The sequence below is a fragment of the Elaeis guineensis genome, chromosome 10 (assembly GCF_000442705.2).
Source record: "Elaeis guineensis isolate ETL-2024a chromosome 10, EG11, whole genome shotgun sequence".
Lineage (NCBI taxonomy): Eukaryota > Viridiplantae > Streptophyta > Magnoliopsida > Arecales > Arecaceae > Elaeis > Elaeis guineensis.
The window spans coordinates 19503307-19525841 of NC_026002.2; the positions used below are offsets into that span (position 1 = coordinate 19503307).

Below are 22535 nucleotides of genomic sequence, written 5' to 3' on the forward strand. Positions count from 1 at the left end.
CTTCATGCAGATATAGGATGTCGATGACTTCTATCACAAGATTTTTTTTTTTTTTCCTAATTACTTGCTAATTGCAAGACAACAACCTAGAAACAATCATATCATCTGTGCTTCATTTCAAACTATAGTCAATTTTTAGAATTTTTTATGACAATCCACATGCTTGGGATTCGTTCTCTCAATAGAATTACTCACATGATGCTTAGGATTGAAACAGCGTCAATCATCCACACGTGTAGTCTCTTCTAGCATTGATTGGTCGTGAAATCTATTGGACATGGTTGGACTAGCATGCGTTGAATTGGATTCATCCGACCCTGTCCGAGGACTATATTGGCCATCATTTGCCATGCGGCCTAAATTACGTTAAAACATTCAATCTCCAGTGGCGCTGGATTGTTAGGTTTCTGCGTAATGTAATCGTGAGTTTGGATAAATTTATGTTTCTGTGCTGATATTTTTTAACAATGATTTGTTTTATTTAGTGCATGCGCTTCGGTGACATGGATGGCACGTGAGTGTGTATGCACACCCACCGGTGTCTTACCGCCTTCGAGGAAAAGTTAAAACGACGCCCCCCACCCTACCTCTTTCCCTTCCAATATCCTTCCCTCCTATTTCCGACTCCCCTTGAAGTTCCAGAGCGTCGGATTGGATGGACCGCCACTGCCCGGCGCCCTTCGCCGTCGAGATCCCATCCGATGACGATGACCTCGACGACGACGCGGCCACCTTCTCTCCCTCACTTCCTCCTCTCAAGAAGAGGCTAGAATTGGACCATGGCAGCGACGCTGCTGGCCGTGGAGTCGGAGGAGGAGCGCCTCCGCCCCTTCTTGTGATCGACGACGACCCCACCCCTCGGAAGCCCAGTCGGGACCCCACGCCCTCTTTCGTGGCCGAAACCCCTCTCCCGGCCGATCACGCCTTCGACTCCGATGCCTCCATTGTCCGGTGTACCCTTGCTCGCTCCAATACAGCAAGCGGTTCGTCCCGGAAATTCTCCGGTTAGTCCATGGACCTGCTTTTCTCTCTTCTCGATGCTTGTTTGAATCAAATGTGAAAACGAGCACATCTTGGACCTTTTACTCGCAAGAACTATTCTTTCTTGTATTCGGGCCCATCTTCTTCTTCTTTTCCTGTAGCGATTTTTTGTTTGTTCTGAGGGTTTATGCTCCGTGGATACTTCTTGGAGTAAGATTTCAGTATTTGGGCGAAATTGAATATATCTAAAATTTTGATTTTTCATTTTCCTTTTTAAATCTTTGTTTCACTGATGGGATTCAGATGTAGAGTTGATTTCTACCCAAGATCATGTCCTCCAAGAAAGGTTGGGGTTAGAAAATATGAGTAGAGAAGTCATCTAAGTTGGAGCATGACCAGATGGGTGTTCAGAATGATACCAAATTTTTAGAAAAATTTCATTCAAGCTTTGCATGTCTGTGCACGCTTATGGTTTCTTAGACAGTCCTGCTCTGCAAAATGCTAGGGGCGCTTAGCAATAGGCCAACCAGGGCAAGTCCAAATTCTTAGAGTGTCATGATAATTACAGAATGTTTTTCTTTCTTCCTTTTTTTTTCGTTTTTAAGGACATTGAGATTTCCACCCCAGAATCGTGATGTGTTCTTTACTCGTTCGATTGTCATGAGCTGTTCTTGTAGCAGGATTTTCATGGCAGATGGTTTCCTTCAGTGAGGATGTTGAGGTTGCCTAAACTTACAAGTATATGTAATCATTTAGTAATTAGTAGTGTGGCTTGATTTATGAAGTTCTGATGGAAAGACCATGATACCTGAAATTTTTTAGACAATGCATATATTTTGGTCAGCATTTGCATTAAGGGGTAACTCATGTGGATATGTGCAGGGTTTTGGTAGAGGGTCTTTCTGCATTGGCCAGCTCTCATTTATGTTTCTTTTCTTTGTTCTCCCCCATTTAGTATGGTGTCAAACGTTATGTTTGCATCATTGGGGTGCAAAGCTAGCTGGCTAAGTCAGGACTATATTAACTGAAAATTTGATGTTTATTTAAATTTAACATCCATGAGGATAGCCATGTTATAATGCTTTTTCAAATACTTCCAAAACTTGTTATCTTAACCCCTCTGCTTTACTGTTATCTGCTGAAATGGAATTTCTTTCAAAGAAATATCTCAGTGATCATGTATCAGTTTTAAAAGAAATAATGTCATTAGATTGCTATTTTGTAATTTGGTTTGGCTCTGCAGACAATGCAATACATTATTCTTAAAATCAATATGCATATGCTTCTTCTTATGTTTACAATATTTTCTTTCTTTGACATAAATGTACTAGTAAATTATTAAAATTCTAAAAGTGCTATCAGAATTATGGCATGTTTTGTTTTGCATCAGAGGTGGAGGTGCCTAGAAACTATATATTGACAACCTTGATCCTGGCCCCCCCCTAATGGCGTAAGATGCTGTTCCTATTTCCTTGATGACCCATCTTGCGATTGTAATGATACTATTTTTCATTATGTTTTCCTCCTGCATGGTAGTTATTCTTTTTTTCTTTTTTTCAAAAAAAAAAAAAATCAAAATGTGCACCCTACAGCATAGTGATGGTTGTCGCTTCTCATTTCACTTCCAAAGCTGATGGCTATCAACTTTTATTTATTTATTTTTTAATTTTGCCTGGTCATATCTTGAATACCTAAATATGTCATGCTTTTAGGCTTTGTTGATTAAAACTGGCATTGACTAAGTCACTGGTTCCTTTCTAATTAATCCTTACTAAGCCTTATGCTTACTGGTTTTGGGGATCATTGTTGTTGGCATGGTTTTAAGTACTGACCTGTACTGGTTGGTTGGGGGCATACCTTATCTATGTGGTATGGGGTGTAATGACACCCCCAATATGGGCGTACAATGCCAACCATGTGCATACTGACACATGGTACAACTGTTATGCTGACTCCAACAGCATACCATGCATCAGTATTGGGATATTCTGTATCGACTTGACTCGTGAGTCTACATTACCAGCACAGGTCCTGTAGTGAGACTTAAAAAATTGTTTGTTTGCCCCTTCTGACTGCATTATAAAGTGTGAAGAAGCAGGCCTATATGTTTGTGAAGCATCCCCTGCCATCAGGTTTTAAATCAATTATCATATGGTGACAAGACTTGTTCCCCTTTATGTTTTGTTTGGTATCCCTGTCCCGTCCTATCTAAAGATGATCACCATGTTTGATTTGCATAGTCACTGTTTATCACTATGTTTGACAGGAATTGCTGGCTTAATATGTTTGGAGTCAGACAATGAGTCAGAAGGCAATGCCCATGAGGGAAGTCCAAAAACTTTAAGAACCATGACTGCAGCTTGCGACGTGCCAGAGCACTCTGAGATAAACTCTAACTTCCTTGTGGTGGAAAGTCCAGTAGCTACAGGCTCTGAAAAAGACCATTCGAGATTGTGTTCGACAATAAATGAAGCTGTTTCAGGCAGAAATGATACAAATGATGAACTTATTTCTGGAAATACTAACCGTGGTTCATTTGATGGTATCAGAGGTATGTAATCTAGAAATTAGAGCTTTCTGGAACATGTTTTGAGATGAAAGCAAATGGTAGTTCAGTCGTGTCTCTTGGTGGTTATTTGGTTCAGCGATGGTCTGTAAATTTTCAGGTGCCACTAACTTGATACAGATTCTTGGAGACAGCCCTCAACATGGTCATACCTTCGCAGAAGATTTTACTGTACTGGTAATTTTATGTTAATTTTGTCCCCTTTGAATGTATAAGCTGTGTATTGAAGAAAAGTAAATAAGTAATGATATCACTGATGGCTATAATTATGCCATTTTACTACTTAGGTGAATGATAACTTCTCCTAGCATTACTCCTCTCCCTGAAAACCCTCTCCCGGAAAACTAGTTCGCATGATTGGGAGTTTAACTATTCAGGAGATTAAATGCATTTCGGTTCATTGTTGAGTATTTGAATTTTGGCCAGTGATAAGAAGTTTTTCTTCTCTCTTTTTGCTAGACTTAGACATTAATGTGAAACACTAGTTCTGTAAAAGGCAGTATGAAGGTCTTAATGAATGCTACCATCTAATTCCTACTATTAAATGTTTCCATAAATGCTGCATGAGTAGATTCTCTTTTTTAATAATATCATTAGCGGCTTATCTCACTTTTCATTGCATTAACTTCTGCTGTTTCCTAAATCAATGCATTGATTAAACATATGCTTGGTATGTTGAAATTTATGTATTTCTGTATTGTTCGATTAAGTATGTGTGAGTTGATGCCCGATCAGACATTTTGGTCATCAAATATCGATTATATTTGTTGTAAGGAGTTTAGGTAGGATTATCAATTGATTCCAATTCACACACCCAATGTCAGATTCAGTTACTAATTGACCTTTATGGTTAGTGTTCACTGGTCCCTGTAACCTTCATTTCTTATAATTATGATGTTGATTGATGAGATGAGGTCATTGGAGGTGTTGATCACATAATTTTTCTTTCCATTCATTTAGATTGAGTTTACTAAGCTGAGTCCTTTAATATAACAAGGAACATTTTGGTTGTGAGTTTATTTACTCTGGCTTGAGAATACTGTTCTATTTGATTCTCCTAGGGTACATAAACTTCAAAGTTTAAATGCATGTTCAATAAGGTATCAATCAACTGATCAGAACTAGGTTACATGTCAAGTTCCTCTTTCTAGATTTGTCCGATTAGTAACTGGTCGCTAAGACAGATGGTTGATGCTAGTTTGCCTTGGCTAGAAATTAAGCACCCTAAGTAGAACGAACAAAAATACAAGGCATCATCCTTTGCCAGGGTCAGGAGGCATTGAGGGAAGTGGGGATCCGGATTGTAGGTTTGCTTCAATCATTGGAACCTAGACTACCCAGCCACTTTGTTGGTTACCCTCCCTACTATTGTGGGAGACACAAGCTGGGACCCCTGCTTTGTACACCTGCTGCAAGTCAAGAAGTAATTGTTGGTAGCTCATGGTGTTTCTGGTGAGTATCCAAGAACTGATCATGGCAGAGTCCTCCTCAAACCAAATAAATGATGAGTTCAGAACAGAGTTGTTAGCAGCACAGTTTCAACGAACCATAATATGACTGCGTTTGTTACAAATAATGAAGCTTGTATTGGATGATCCCTGCCTTACAAAGCCATCGAAATTGAATTTAACATTCTAGATGTGGGATCCTGTTGGAAGAACGGTTTGTGAGAAAGGAGGCTAGGAGGAGCCAAGGAACCATAGTGAACCTAGAAAGCTGGCTGTGAGTTCTAATCAACAAATTCAGCATGGTGTTAAGAATCTGGCTGAGCAACCATCGAAATCTTTGCATTTGAGAGCTGATGTCTTTCATGAACAGTCATAGTTCAATTTTTTTGGATTTTGATGGATGATTTGTCGTTCTATAACGGTTTGGTCAAGGGCTGGCATTAACACTTTAGCACTGCCAAAGCCAATCCTAGGTCGCTCTAGAAAGAGTGGAGGGTCAGCATTAGGTAAAGAAAAGCATGTCTATGAAGTTGATCCAAATAGTCAGGTCAACACATGACAAATCCATTTAGGCCCAACCTGGCTCAGTTATTTAGACCAGCAGTTTGGGTCGAGGTCTGAAAAATGGAATATTTCAAAAACCAGGTTGGTTCTGAGTCAATATTTTCCTACCAGCTAGTTTGACATACCCTGCATTAACTTAGGTCTAAAATGGGTCATACATTAGATGACCTGTCCCAACGTAGCCAGGATCGACTCAACCCACTAACTCATGACTTTGAAAACACTAACACCTTGGTCACTCACCCTGTTTCAAATTTGTGTTTTTAGGTTGAGTATTTAGATAAAGATTATCATTCATAAGTTGAAAAATCAATTACATTTGAAGTGCAACCTGGTGAATTTGGTAGCTTTTTGTGCCAACACCATTTTTTTTTAGTTTTCTTGTCTTATTAGTTTTATCCATTTCTTATTAGAATGATTGTATACTTTCCTTTTTCCTTGTATTGGATCTGAACCTAGGCCCAACCTAACCCAGATCTGAATTCATTGGATTGGGTTTCAGGTCATGATTTTAGACCCAGACTCACCAGGCCAACTTGATCAGGTTGCTTTGTGGCCATTGCAGATATTTTAGATTTATTAGGTTATTCAGGCCTGCAGTATGGTTGATGACTTCAATGGGTTTTTGGGGGTCTCATACTTATCTGCAATCAAGCATCCCACCACAAATACAAATCTTTGAGCATATTGAGATCCTTTCTTGTTGGTCTTCATAAAGATTATGTTTTCGTGCCAGTATTTCATTCAAGATCATGAGGAAGTCACAAATCCACTCAATATATCATTTGAAGGGAAAATTGTTAATGTATCTTTATCTGTTGCAGCACTCATAGTCAGAAAATGCTCCTTATGACCAAGGCTTATGAAGCAGACTATTGCTTGCATAAAATTCTGGTAAGTTAGTTACTCGATTGCTGTGGGTTGTGCTATACGCGCATGCATGCACAAGCACACAAACATGCATAACATTGCATGTGCGTATGTATTGGTTCTGAGGGTTTAAGATCAGCTGAGTTGCATGCTAGAGGACAAGACTGACATGGCAGAAGTGGCTGAAAGTATTATAAAATCTCCAGAATTTTGGGTTTCAAGAGCTTTCTACCTTGGATTCTTAAGTTGATAGATAATTTTGGTTTGTTTTCCCTTATGACATAGATGCATCACCATGAACAAATATCTGATGATATTATGTGTTAAAAACTATTTGACAGCATATATTAGCCATTAAACAAAATGATGGAGGTGTTTGAATTTTCTTCTTTTTTGTCAACCATGTAAATTTGACTGAGATATATCAAAAGGTGAGTATTTCATTAGTAGAAAAGAACCATAGAAATCTTGCAAAAAAGGTGAGGAATCAAGTTGAGAACAAACAAGCAACGTTAAATGGTATCTAGCTAGTTAGCCCATAGGAAGATTCAAGTAATCAGATGTTACTTTAAGTTAAACCCTTAGGCCATCTGAAATCAGGAGTGGGTGCGGTTGCAGGTCCAGGGAAGCGGATAATTTAAGAACTCTTGAAGAAGCTTGGAATTGCTTAGGAAGTGGGTTCATCGGCAAATTAAATGATATCAGCTTCTCTCTAAGTGTCAATAGGGCACCTTATTTCTGAGTTCATTGGCAATGACCTTGGTGGGTCATGGTTGTGTAACTTGGCTGCTTCTTAAAGATGCCTTAATTCCTTTGCATTTAGTGGATCTTGACTATGACTTGCACATGTTGATAATGAATCTCGGTTTGACTAGATCAATTATTTTAAATATTATTGTTAATAATTTTTTCTTCCATATGGAAGCACATCCTAATTATAATACATAATAAAGCAACATGGAATCTTGAGTCTCCATGGCAGGCTGCAAGCTGTGAGGAGGAGCACAACTTGTTGGGGCAACTAGATAGTACTGCAAAGTGGAAAGGAAATCATGCAGCAGTTGGTGCTGATAAAGATAATAAGAATGAACCAGCTGTGAGAAAGAAGCAACTGAAAGAAGAAAAAGCTCGTTTAGTTGAAGAACGAAAAAGAAAGAGGCAGGTGAGGCTGACTAAGTATTGTTGCTGAACTATGGAATTTTGAATATGAATCACATAGCTCAAGGTAAGTGACTGCAGATTTTGTTGTACAGCAAGATAAATTACAGAAAGAAGCTTTGAAAGCTGAAGCAGCAGAGATGAGAAAATTGGTGAAGGAAAAGCAGAAATGGGAAAGGGGGAAATATGCACTAAAATCTATTGTAGCTGAGATTGATACTAAAGTTGTTGAAAATGGGTTAGTTGGAGGTACAGCAAATCCTTTAATTATCAGATACCTCTCTAAATGTTTGCATGAGTTTCATCAAGTTAGTTATCTTGGTGTACTTCAGGACATCTTCTCACCAGGTTGGCGGAAAAAGGCCTTTCTTTTCGTATAACTTCTAATCCAATCGAAAGGTCAATTATGTGGAAAATGAACATGCCTGACCAAATTGCTCAGGTACTTGATCTTGATAGCTTACTAAGTTATATGTGTGCTACCTTGTTTTATTTCATCTTCCAGCTGCTAAATGGATTCCATTGTGCTGCAGAATCCATTATTTTTTTCCTGTTACATGTTCTTTATTTGCACATCTGTACATGTGTAGAAACCCATAAATTCATATGCAGTTCTGCCTGCTGCATCATTCATGGCTGGTTTGTGTTACCTGTACTAATACTTGCTGGTACATGGGTCAGTACTCTATGAACCAATTTTGGGCATCCTGTATTTAGAACTTAGCTGAAAATAACAAAAACAGAAGAAACTGGAGAAGTATCAGGAAAAATAAAAAAAATTGCAAGAAAGATGAGTGACTTTTTTTAAGATGTCCTTTGGTCAACTATGCTTGTATCATCAATTTCACAGACATTTTTTTTTTCCTGATTATTGTGTTACACATGCTTAAACAGGTAAAATATCTTCTTGGTGGTATGGAAAAGCTAATGCATTTTCAAGTGAACTTTATTACCATATCTCCCTATTCTTCTCCTTTGCTTTCTCTCTCACTTTCGAGACTAGATTGCAAAGAGGAATTTAAGTGCTGGTGAAGATGTCATTTTAATATAAATCTTTATATGTACTTTAAAATTCAAATGATATGCTTGAATGAGTCTTATAGCACTCAAATGACTTTGATTAGTTTGGGGCAGTTTGTACCAATGCATACCAGGTCAAAATGGCCGATACCACCCCTTCATTGGTTCTTTTGACCAGCATACACAACTAAACACTCGCTTTGCCCATGAATTAGTCAAACTTTGGTTCATGGTGAAATACTAAATTGGATATTATCAGTATTAATGCAAGCCTGCTGAACTATTATGAAGCCATCCTGGCCAGTGCTTGGTTTGATGTGTGCTACTTTTGTTTACATTATATCTGGTAATACTTTCTTCTGTTGTAAGTTCCTTAGTTGGCTATAGGTTTCTTTGAGAATCTGTTTTATCATCTGGGAACTGAAATTTTTTTTAAAAAAAAGAGAGTTGATATTGTTACATATATTGGTAAGCCAGGAAAGACTGGCTTGGTTGTGACTTGAGTTGATACAAGTGGACGGGTTTGGTATGGAGTGGGAGTCGCTGATGTTTGGCTTAGTATGTATCTTAAATTGCTGCTTGTATGATATCTGGTTATACTTTCTTCTACCATGATTTCCTCCTTTTTTGATGAATTTGAAGTATAGCAGCATTGATAATACAATTATGTGAAATGAAATTTGATCAAGTTATATGTTACATTTAACTATATTTTCCTTTCTTTTTCCTTTTTCTTACAATAAACTTGGCAAGCAATATCAAGTAGATTTAGATGCTTTTGTACTCCAGCCTGCTTTTATTGCATTATCATTGTGTTTGCAGATTAAGCAGCAGCTTATATTGCACTAATCATTTATTTTATTCAGTTAGTTTGATGTTTGCTTGTTTCATTGCTTTGACATCACATCTGTATATATGCTTTATCCTGAAACAAAGAGTGTTATTCATTATTTAACATCGAAAATGAATCCTCTTTTTTCTTACTGTTGTTACTACTGTTGTTATGTCCTACAAGTATTATCTCGAGTAGGTATGGGACACTTTACATTCTTCTTCCAATTTCTTTTTTTAATTTTTCCTGACTTAGAAGCCAATTGTTTCACACTGTCCTTTTTTAACTTATTTGGCACTGACTATTAAGTGCAGCTCTCATCAGCGCAATTGGAAGTGCCTTACATAATATTTGTATATCAAGCAGAGGAATTTTGTGATCTTGTAATTAGTGAGTCCCTTATCGATCACGTCCACAGAGTACGAAGTCGCTATCCATCATTCACAATTTGTTACCTCACAAACAAATTAATGAGTTACATCAATAAGTGGTTAGTGCTTCTTGGTTCACTCGTCTATAATTTTGTTCTTTCTATTTTCTCAGTTTATGATTTTTGACCTTGTATTGGCATTTATATATGCTCAACATTTTTATTTCATTTGTTGCATGGTGTAACATATCTCCATTAGTTAGATCAGTCTGCTTCTTTGATGTAGTTTAAATCAGAATGTTGTACAAGTTGTCATTTTTTCTTGTACATGTGGAATTTTATTAGCATGCTCTCTCTCTCTCTCTCTCTCTCTCTCTCTCGTGCATCTGTTTCTTTGTTTGTCTTGGTTGTCGCAACAACTTTGGATTGCATAAATTTAAAGGAGTGCCAAGGCATAATATCAAGTTGTCAATTTAGAGTAAATCCCTGATGAACAAAGTGGTTCACATAATGTTAAAGACTTAAAGTAATAGGTAAGATACTCATCATAGATATTTAAACACACACTCAGATATGTGCACACACATGTATATGCCTGCATGCATGCAAAGATGCATTCATGCATACGCATGCACATACACATGCGGATACATAAAATATTGATTTTCTTGGGTTTCTTTTCTTTTGATATTTCAATTTTCTAGTGTTTTTATTTGCGAGCCACCTAAGCCCCATTGAAGCAATTCTTCATTGACTCCAGAATTCATCCAGGTGCATTTTGCAGGAATTTAAGATGGGTTTACTTTAACGACATTTTAGTAGTTTCAGTAACTCACCTTTAATCTCCTTCAGATGCAAGTTTAAGTCATGGAATGGAATGACTTTCTATTGAAATTCTTAGAAAGTTTAACTCATGAGTATCTGATGCTTCATAGAATATTCTTCCTTTGGCATACCTAGCTACAGAGTCACCTGTGCCTGTATGATTCAGATTTTTGAAGTAAGAAAGTTATTGCATTTGTGATATTCTGCTTCATATTGGTTTTGGTTGTTTCTACGAGCTGCAAGATTGAATCTAAGAATTATCTATATCTTTAATTTTTTTTTAAAGATATCCATTTTCTGAACTGCATATATGTCAATTTTCTTTTATCGTCATTCTAAGTTCTACACAGTGTTATTGCATTTATTTCCCTGATCTTAGTCTGAGTGCTATAGTCATTTGAACACAAGTTGTTATCATTTTTTAGTGAACAAAGTCAGTACAAGAATCCATCAAATGTTAGTTGTTGGAAACGTCCACCAGTTGAGGAGGTTTGTTTCTTGATGGAAATCTTGCCTCCTGAATTGCTTACAATGTACACTGCATTAGTAAGTTATATGATAGATATCTAATATTTGGTCTTTTGTAGATTCTGGCAAAATTGACAACTCATTATACTAGAGTGCACTCAAGGCAATGCATAGATGAAGCTGAACTAGCTGAACATGTTGTCGGTTTGACATCTGGCCTTGCCAATTGCCAATTTAGGTGAGTTAGTTTGACCACCTGACATTTTTGAACCTAGTCTTCATTCTTGAAGTGCATGTGCTTTTTTTTATACTAAAAATTATTATGAGGCATCTTGATACTAGTGAAAAGCAAATTAAGGATTGTTGATCTAGTCTACAGCCTTTTAAGTTGATATAATGGTCTTGCTTCTATTATGCTTTTCCTTGAAACCTATTTATCATTTTCTTAACATGTGTGAAAAGTTAAACTTATGTTCGTCACTTGATAGGATTGGTAATTATTGGCCACAATTTCTACTGTAACTTTCTCTATATGTGAAGAAGAAGATATCCGATCCATATTGCAATACTCAGTAAGAATAGTGTTATTTCAACTACATGAATATCTAAATTTTTAAAGTTGCTATTGCTATGATTTGCCTACATGGATAACTTTGTATATTTGAAGGTACCGGAAGGCTTTTAAAATATGATAGCATAACAATTTGTAGATTGTTGTTAGGTGGCCAAGTCTTTTCTTAACATTGAAGGTTTATGGTTGGTGCTAGTGAAGAATTCACTGCAATAAGAACCAGCAACCTTGCTGCTGTTTCTACATATGTCAACAAAAAAATACCCAAAAGGTACCCAAGAGTTCAAATATTGTTCTTTAGGCAATTGCATGACAATTTAAATTACATTAAATTTTATGCATCAATATGAAAAAAACCAATCATGTTTTGGTAGGACCAAAGTTCTCCATATCGGTGCATATCACCCCTACTAGTCGTACCATACAGTACAGGTACCAAATTGAGACTTGGTACACCCCCATACCAAGTCTCAGTATGCCGAATTGACCCTCATACTTGGCGTACTGATATTGTACCAGCATGGTATTGTACAGGGTTGCGAACCTTGGATAGAACCATAAGCCATATCTGCTGTAACAAATTAACATTAGATTTTTTTGCCTCCATAACAATGTAAAAGCAAAGCTTACTTGCATTTCCTATTTTTTTGGTGTTTTCTCTAACTATTCATCCTTGAGTCTTAGTAGAGGAAATTGCATGTTATTGTACAGATGACCAAGGACATGTTTTTGCTACTCCTCTTTTTCTATCATCATAGTCATGATAGTTGCATGTCATTGTATTGTGGTTCTTGCTCCTATAGATATGAAGCATTAGGATTAAGGTTTTATGGTTCCACCATCATGACCTTGCTGAAAAATAGAGGGTCCTTGCACAAAAAATTGGTGGAAAATTTGGAAATGCGAAAACTGTCGGCCTCGTTCTTTGGTTCTAAGATCGAAGACTATGGCCTTGATTACCTCCATATGATATGTTGGACAGTGAGGGCTCCCTCAAATCATGATAGCCAAAGACTTAATTGACCTTTAGTACAAGAGGTCAAAACGAAGAAAATGAAGAAATAGAAGGGTTTGAGATCCATGAATGTACAGCTTCTAATCATCACCAAGGGCTGTGAGAATGATTTTGTACTGATCACTGGCAGTGGTGCAAAAGACTCAAGCTTTTCGGGTTATTCTTTGCATGGTGGGCTTGTCTTTTTAGCTGCTCTGTGCTTTAAGTTGCATGGATTGTGCCTTGATGAATTGGATGTGGTATCTCAGGTATATCAAAATGGTATTAGCACCTGTAATATTTATGACTTGAATTAGATAGTGTAAATTTGTATCAATCCAACTAACAAGCATTTGATTTTTGCACTTCCATTCATCATATTTTATGGTTGGATTTCATCTTTTTTTTGATTTCTACGATTTTTTCTTGTCATGGTGGAGCTGAACTCTGTAAGAGTGAATCTGTCACTGTGATTCTGGCCCATCATCTTTTGCCAGTATTCTGATTGTGATGTCAGATTCTTTTCATTGGGTGACACAGTTTGTGAATAACTTAACAAAACTAAGTTGACCAAGCATCCTTAATGGTAAGAGTGAATGATTAACTAGTCACTGAGAGAATTTAAGATTTCACTAGTTTTTCAAGAAAAAGATGCTGCAATGGAGCTTATTTCTCTATGCACAAATTTAAAGAGAATTAATAAAGCCAGTTCTATGTTGAATTTAGGAAGCACATAGTGAGTAAATCATTAAGGTTATAGTTTTGCTGCTCAGATTTTAGAGTGCGTCATACTACCAGCTATATGAAATTGCTAGTAAAAGAGTGATTAAGAATAGGGTCAGAAGAATCTTCTAGTTCTCAACCTCATGTCTTTTTATCATTGCAGGAAGCAAGGATTAAAGTGCCATATACTAGGTCCATCCTGGTCACAGGCTGACAGAACATGCAGACTTTGCCATAATGTATTTTTCATGCCCCAACCCTAGCCACACGAGCTAGGCATGTGACATGGCTGCATTTCCAAAAGCTTAACTTCACAAAATATGCAAGGTCTTAACATCCTGTATCAGGGTTTGCTGTACCGGGTCGAACCGCTCGGTACGGGGCATATCGAGCCGGACCGGTCCGGTTCGGGCCTGTTTTTCGGAAAACGACCCCGAACCGTCCGGTTCGGGTCCATACCGTCCGGAACCGGATGGTATAGCTCGGTTCGCCATCGGTTCGGGGTGAACCGAACCGTACCGCCCAAGGGACCATTTCACATGGGGGAGGGGGGAAGGTGGGGGCCTTTTCACGTGGTTGGGGAGAGGGAGGAGAGAAATAGACGTGGCCCACTTCACATTGGGGGAGGGCCTGGTGCTTTAATAAGCACCAGGCCTTCGGTGTTCTTTGAGAGTTCTCAGAAATTACCCATGATCGTGGGCAACTTAATCGTTGAGACCTCCAAAAAATAAGAAAAGAAGGCAAAATTTCGTAAAATTGGAGGAGTGATTTGAGAAGAGACTGATCTTTGGTCGGAGGTAAGATAATCTGTTATTTTGTTAGTAAATATTTTTTTTTTGTTTTTATTGTTAGAAATAGGATAAAAATGAGGTAAAATGAAAATAAGAGAAAATCATGTCAAAATCTTATGATTTTGGTATGATTTAATTATATGTGATAGATCTTTGGAAGATCTACACGATGACATCAAAATTGTTAATTTTTATTAATTATATATTTTTTTAAATATTTTTATATATTTATTCATTTAAAAATTAAAAAAAAATAAATTTAAGAGAAAAAAATCAGAATTTGAAAATCATGTTTAGAATGATTCAAGCTACTTAATCTAATCTCAATTTTTTTTTAAAAAATTTGAAATTAAAAAATTATTTTTTTAATTATATAAATTAAAAAATTTAATTATAAAATAAAAAAATATATAAAAATAGTGTTATATTTTAGTTAATTTAAAAATATTATTTGAAGCATATAACATATTTATTTTGAATTTATAAGTTTTTAAATAATTATTAAAATTATTTTAAAATTATATATTATTATTTTAATTATTATTAAACTATCGTGTTTTGTTATATTTGCATATATTTTAATTATATATATATACTGCGGACAATCTTGCACGTAGAGTAGGGTCCATGGATGTATTTGGATCATCCTCGCATTGTGGATCCTATTATCCACAGCCACCTTATGATCCATATGCATATGGTGCATCCGAGGCATCATCTTCTAGTGGTTACTACCCTATGCAGCCTGGAGTATCTTACGGATCAGATTTTGCTACTGGCATATTTGGATGGACTCCTCCACAACCGTACCATTATCTCAAGGATACTTCTCAGAGTCAGAATTTTAGCGAGAGGTCTGAGATGTCTTACAATCAAGAGAGGATGCCTTATGGGATGATGAATATTCGAGAGTACGGTGCAGCTTGGCTAGAGGGTTGGACTGATATCCCTTCAGACTATGTTGATGATCCAGACATCTACGAGCGTCACAGACACTCGACAAGAAATTAAATACAGAGTACATCTTAAGGTTCGTATATCAGTTATTGCGCTTTGTACTTAAATATTTAGATACATTTTAATGCGTATTTTATATATTTTTTCTTTAGTTTTAAGATGACAGTTGAAATATAATGTAAATAAATATATATTTGAAATTTTGGATCAAGAGTCTTTGTACCGCAACCTAACTTCAAATTGAACCCAAATATGTCAATAATATGCAATATAATGCCATATTGAGGTTGTATTTATCAATTATTAACTTCAAAAATTCAAAAAAAAAATTTAAAAATTGAAAAAATATTATGTACCGGTACCGGACCGGTACGCCTAGGCATACCATATGTCGGTACGGTACGGTACCGTACCATACCGATCCGGCACCGGCACGCCGTTCGATACCAGTACAGCGAACTTTGTCCTGTATATTATCAACAGCAGAAGCAACATATTCAATTGTCCTCCAAATAAATGAACGGGATGTGGGTAACATCAGAGCAGCCAATATCCTCAAATAAACTAATATCCTCAAATATAATTTAAATACTTAACCAGAAAATCCAAAAGTTAAGCCTTCCATCATGCAAAAGTCCAAATACCCACAAGTGCCTAAGAAAATAATTAAGTAGTAACAATACCAAATCTTAAAAGAAAATAGCTAGTATTATTAACAAGGTTTTACTTGTTACAAAATTTAGTTCATAAACAAACAGAAAGGAAAGGGTCCAATCCACATTGAAAAAAAATACAAGCCTCGCCTCTAATCATGCACGAAAAATCATTACCTTGCTAGCCTCTAAGCCTTAGCATCTTTAAAATAAGGGAAAAATAAAGATAATGGGCTCAACAACCTAGCAAGTATCTAACACATGCTTCCACCATTGAATTTAGAATAAAAAATAAGTGTGAAATAATTTTCATAGAAATATCCAAAGAAGTATTAAGACATACAGTTCACTTGCAAATTGAATAAAAGAACATATAATCTAAAACCAATACAAGTTTCCAATATTCCATAATACAAATTTCAGTTCATAATATAGATATAATGACTTTAACTTGTTAACTATGCCCTGGTCATGCTTATGTCCCATGACTAGGCATCGGTAGTTCATGCTTATACCTGTGACTAGGTATTGATAGAACGTGTGCACATGCTATATGCTCGAGTAACCAAAAGTTCGTTTCCACATCCCAATAGGATCATGACCAAGTTTCAAAATTACATAGGTAGAATTCATAATTTAAGATATTAATATCCAGTTATGAATATTCACTGTCATTCTCAATAACTAGTCCAACAATAAATATATGAAACATTTCCATTAGAAAAAAATGTACATACCATGGTTCTTATGACACATACAAACTTAAGTATTAAAGAATTTACAATAAAAGTGAGCATGCATGAAGGAAACTTACCCCACGCACCTAACCAAACACGAGCACCAACTCCTTGATCACCTCAAACTCAACATGAAACAAGGTAACTATGGGTTTAAATACTATTTTTCTGGTTACCACCCTCCACCCAAAACCTATAATTTCCCAATTTCCAGACCTATGCCAATAGTGTCTGTATCAAATGAAAAATCATAAAATTTATCACTTGATAACTAAGTCCACTTCCTACGTGCAAAATTTCACGACCTAAATTTGTGTCTAAGCAGTCTAACAATAGACCCTAAATTAGGGTTCATAACCTGCTTTGTTCAGTGAGCAGCCAAAAACATCTCAAGATTTCATACTGTTCCTCATTGAATTAAGACGATATTTTCTGGATTCAAAACAAAATATCATAACTACGTCATCGAAGAAGTCATGTCAAAATACTAGATCCAAGTAAGGTTTCAGTCAAAACTATGAAATTAGTGTTCCATTCTGTCTGCCTCTGCATAACAGGTAAGTTTAACAATTTATTTGATCAATCAAATGGTCTTGAAAATTCTTCAAATTTTGCAGGATCAAAGGTTTATAAATTCATAACTAACTCTAAAATCTCAAATCAAATTTCTCAGAAAAACTCAAGTTTTGAATTTTTGAATGCATAAAAGTAGAATTTGTCTGCCTTGTGATCACAAGCATATGCACCCAAAACCTTCATCTCCTATAACCTGTTACTACTAATAGGACCCCAAAGATTTCAGAAGCTAGGGCCTCCATTAAATCCTTCAGGGACCAGTTACTAAGAAGCCCAAAACATAAACTTGGTAAGGGGAAAGGAGCTTACGTTGATCCTCTTCTTCTTCAAAAAAGCTACCCTTAGTTCCCAGCCGAGACAAGAGACAGAGAGATGAGTGAGTGAGAGAGGGGGGGGGGGGTGTGTGTGTGTGAGAGAGAGAGAGAGAGAGAGTTGGGGTGGATGGGGCTGCGGGGACATGGCAGCCCGTAAGGGGTTGCCGAGAGTAGGGTCGTCTAGAGGACACGAGAGGGGGGATTTCTAAGGGGCATCTGTGCACCCAATTAGAAGAGAGGGGAACTGGGACATGTGTCTGGCTTATTTCAATGTCGATTCTTGGCATGATTTAGTGTGGAAGGATATTCAATATTATTGAAAGATACACCGTGATTCTATAAGATACAGAATAAAAACTTAGATTGCAACATATCATTTCCAAATCTTGTATTGATTTGGAAATGGGACCATCGATTCTTTTTGGCATTTGCACTGCTTGTAATTACTGGGTATTCATATTATGCATCTTTTGAACACTAGGCAGGAATTTTGACTCTTTAGTTTAGTATCTTAAGGAAAATAGAGACATATTATTGCTGGTGAATGAAATCTAAACATATCTATTGCATTAGGTAAATGACTTACCAAAAAACATGCAGTTCAAAAAAAGAAAAAAAAGACTTACCAACAAACATGATTGGAGAAGGAGAAGGAGAACATGTTTTAAGTGAAAATCTTTCAATTTGACATTGTTTTATTAAATTATACCTGTGTCCTGATGGTTTGTGCAATACTTGCAGGAGGAAATTGACATGGCTTTCCGTAAATGCAAATGGGTCCATCATTCCTAAGGATTTCATCGACAAAAATCTTGTTAAGAAAAATATCTGGTGAGTCAAACATCTAGTATCTGAATAATCAACTTTTGATAGTAATAACTAGTTCTAGTTGTTTGTTGCTTTAGCAACATCTGAAGAGGGCAAACTTTGTAAAGTTGGTCTGTACATTAAACTTTTAATGGATGTGAACACAGAGGGTGTGGGGGTGCTTGTTTGTCAAACTGACTGGTTAAGTATGAAGATTGCTCATTACCTGATGATCATCATTGTCTGGTGTACCATTAGCTAGCCTCCTTTTTTCAGAGAAAAGGGAGGGAATGATTCCACCAATTCAGCTATCATCAAGCATCTTAAATTTACACTAAACTTTGAGGTATTTCAAAATTTTAGATCCATTCATTTGGGTAAACTGCATAGGCTAACTCCTTTATACATAGGTGGGATCTAAATTTTTCCTCTGTGTGCATGTATATTTCTTCAGCATATGCATTGAGTTAAATGTTACTCATTGCTGGTGTATGAAAATGCATTATAAGTCATACAATTTGAGAATGTACTCTATAGAACATGATCAGCATTGTAAAATGCTTATAGATAAAAAGTTAGTCCTCTAATATTGGTTTCAGCCTGTTTCTGTGGCACGTGCTTTAACTTGTGAAGGCCATATCGAGAGTTTGAAATTAGTATTGCCCCTTAAGCCCTCAAGACTTACTCATCTCATGCATTTCTGAATCGCAAATAGCTTAAATTTTTTATTCTATATTGACAACTATCCATTTCTGATCACTAAGTGTACAGGTTATAAACCTTTAACATTTGATTTCAGTTTTGGTCAATTTGGCCTGTTTTTGTTCATGATAAATGGTGTTCATTTTCAATGTACATGGCTATGTTGTGTTTTTGAAACTCTAGGATCATAGTAACTCGAATCCATAGACCATACATGTACACTTATAAAATGTCTCCTGTCTATGTATATGAATGTACATGACTGAATATCCGAGGACAAATAATGTTTCTAATCTTTTTGAGTGCCTAAATTATTTCAGCTAGACTCTTATTTTGTTATGTACTTTGACCGTCAACCTTCTTCAAACACCTTTTTGGTTGGTGTGCTTACCGGGGGGGAACTCTTAATATGCAATAGGCTGCTATTAACGGTTCAAGGATGGACATTAGGTTAATATAGTTAATGAACGCTTGAGGGTTGATTAATTTTGTTTGCAATTTAATTTTGTTTTTATAAGTCCTATTTCAGCTCACTGTTTCTTCATTTTGATGCACTAGTAAATCAATTTAGATTTTCTTTGTTGCTGACCAAATGCTGAGCATAAAGGATGATGCTCATTTTTCTGCTGCTACTTATGCAGGTTGAAGGCACTAATATCCATTCCTAAAGTGCAGCCCAGATATGCAATTGCCATTTGGAAAAAATATCCAACTATGAGATCTCTTTTGAATGTATACATGGATCCAAATAAATCGGTAAGTGTCATCTGAAGACAAGAAATGGCATTACACCGGAAATATGCTGAACTCTTTTTTTGGCTGTAACAGGTGCATGAGAAAGAATTTCTTCTTAAAGATTTGATGGTTGAAGGGCTTTTAGGCAATGAAGACAGGAGGTTAGGTGAGATCTGTTCTAAGAGAGTGTATAGAATACTTATGGCACAAAGTGGAGGCATCAAAACTGAAGATGTTGAGGAAGGAGCTGATTATTTTGGCTGCTAACTGTCTATGAATGACATACAAAACGAATAGCTCTTGCCACCATTAGAATATTTAGTCATAGATGTTCATTCATGTTGTTGCTTGGACAGAACGTTGTGGTATGAGTTATTTAATTAATTCATATTTCCATTTTGATCTGAAGAAACCCCCACAACTATGATTGGATGTTTTATACTGTCTGTTACTAGAAGAATGTATTTGTTGACTGATATTTGACTGTAAGAGAATATGGTGCACAGCATCTTTACTGCACCAAATTTTATATCAAATATAATTGGGCTCATATCTGATGGTGAGCTGCACGATACATGGCAAGTGACAATTGTTCCTTTGCCAGGTCTTTGTAAGCATACTGGTTTTTTCCCCATGTGAGAGGTGTGAGAGGTTTCAACAGGTACTAATATTGAAAATCCGTCAGTAAGGTGATATTAATCCTTTTGTTAGGATCATCTTACTTATTGACATATTAATTGTTATCTGCTTTTCTGCCTGCCTACGAGGCATGATTATTTATGTTGTGATTATGTATTTCTATTTATGAATGACAGTTTTGCTGCTCATACTGGGCTGTAAAGTGGGGGGGATCTAAATTGAATTGACCAGATTTTTGCTTTGGTGTGTGCATACAGATAATAATTTTTGCCTACCTCAGAAATGTCAATGCCATGAACATGTTTAGTTGAATGTACATAATGATTATCATACATATTATGATCATAATAATGATCTCTATTAACCTTTTAACTGTTTTCAGAATTAAGACTTTATGGAGTAAAACTAAATATTTTATTTTAATCCAAGAAAGTGATTGCCGTCATAGGGTATCATGTGCTGGGTGTGTTCAGTAAATTAACAATTGTTTTATAGATAAAAGTAATTTTAAACTTGAAGTCTTAAAAGTTTGAGCTTCTTGCTGGCTTGTTATAATTGTGGATACTTGATAGCGTTCCTAACGACAACCTTGATTGACAGATTTAGAAGAATAATAAAAAGAAGAAAAATTCAACTTTTACTGACAATAATTGTAAAAGTACAAGGAAACGTCAACTAGGATCTAGTGCTAGGGATTTAACGAACTGCACATTTCACTGTTCATGAACTTTTTGAGCATGTGAAAATTAAACTGTCAAATATAAGGCAAACTGCGGTAGCCATTAAGGTAGTAAACTTTCACCTTTACCCTAGCATAAATAGTAGGCTAGATTTTTCGTCATTTATGACAGGATCTTACTATTGGTTCACAAACAATGCCAAAACTAAGGAAATTGGCCTTTTTCAATCTTTGCTACGGCTTAAATCGAACGACTTTCCATGTATAGTGTATTTGTGCTAAGCTCGACTAACATATGTCAGATTTTTCTTATATCAATTGTAAGATCACCAAAGTATTAAAATAGGATAGAACTTGGTCGCATGAAATATATCGAAGATATAGGAATTTATAAGTCCATATCAAAGTATGCGTGCACGCAAATTAAAGTAGTAGCAAATTTTGATTAAAAAGCATACATCAATTGTAAGATCACCAAAGAATGAAAATAGGATAGAACATTGCCGCATGAAATATAATGAAGATATAGGAATTTATAAGTAAGTTCATCCTTTGGTATTTGTTACGGGACCAGAATTATGGGAGGTTTGGTCCCATATCAGTTGAGTCAAGGGTAATTCTGATTTATATGGCTAAATCTTTGAGACTCCTTTTTTTTCAAAGAGCAAAACCACGAAGCCTCCGATCCGAATTCGTCCAAAGGCATTCGAGATCAGGAGGTGCCAAAGCAGTTAATATTTCGTGCCAAAATGGATAATATTTCACGAGGCTTGAAGTCCCCAAACTATATGAGCCACGAGATCTCTAACCACAACCAACAGAATGTGGTATGGGTATGGGGCTCTCCCCTCAAGTAGAGCCTATGTACGAGAGAGTTGAGCCCCCACCCGAGGAGACAGTCGACTTGGAGAGCACCCCCCTGCCCAGTGCATCGGCTACAATCCTTCATTTTCTCGAATCCAAGGATCAACCACCGACTTAGCCATTGCTAGCCGACCCGTGCCTATGGTGGCTACCCCACTCCTGTCACCGACCTCTGCCTCGACTGACCTTTATCTCGACCACTGACATCGGGAGGTGCTTGATTGAAGACTCCCACATACTTATCAAATTGAGCTATTAATGAGGAACGATTGATTGTGCACAGAAAAAAGTCATGTCAATCTTCTGCCCCCTGATAACTGGTTTAAGCCGCAAACAAAAATAACTAGTAACACATTAGGGATGGCGGCACCCCTCGCTCGACCCTTGAAAATTAGGTGAGGATTTCAGAAGCATAGCCAACAGCCTATACAGCTCCAATCTTAGCCTACAAATAAAGACGAGCAAGAGACCATTGAAGCTACGTAAACAAAAACTCTCATGCACTCTTTTCTCTCTGTTTCAGATTACTGATTTGAGCATCGGAGGATCTCTGTTGAGGCCACCCCAATCAGAGACTTCTTTTATAGGCCCGATCACTGTCACCTTCATCGAACTGTGATTTATAGGCCTACTACTTCCCAACGGAACAACGACTCAACCCGTCGGGATCGGGTATGATAGGCGCCGCCCT

At 36.7% G+C, this 22535-nt stretch overlaps 1 protein-coding gene across 3 annotated transcripts; it reads left to right on the forward strand.

Moving 5' to 3' along the window:
- The first annotated feature begins 587 nt into the window (after nt 1–587).
- On the forward strand, nt 588–20244 carry LOC105052818 (crossover junction endonuclease EME1). Of its 3 annotated transcripts, XM_010933752.4 has the most exons (12): nt 589–1004; nt 3248–3532; nt 3648–3724; nt 7412–7591; nt 7683–7836; nt 7920–8029; nt 9754–9929; nt 11060–11123; nt 11222–11340; nt 18160–18249; nt 19569–19683; nt 19756–20244. In XM_010933752.4, exons 1-12 carry the CDS (start codon nt 656–658, stop codon nt 19927–19929), a joined length of 1893 nt encoding a protein of 630 aa, XP_010932054.3. In that variant the 5' UTR covers nt 589–655; the 3' UTR covers nt 19930–20244. The 3 variants fall into 3 exon arrangements, 2 of the variants coding, with proteins under 2 accessions (XP_029122780.1, XP_010932054.3); XR_012134776.1 differs by lacking the exons at nt 19569–19683; nt 19756–20244 and adding an exon at nt 11824–11944 and having other exon boundaries at nt 588–1004; XM_029266947.2 differs by lacking the exons at nt 18160–18249; nt 19569–19683; nt 19756–20244 and adding an exon at nt 13554–13942 and having other exon boundaries at nt 588–1004.
- The last annotated feature ends 2291 nt before the right edge of the window (nt 20245–22535 follow it).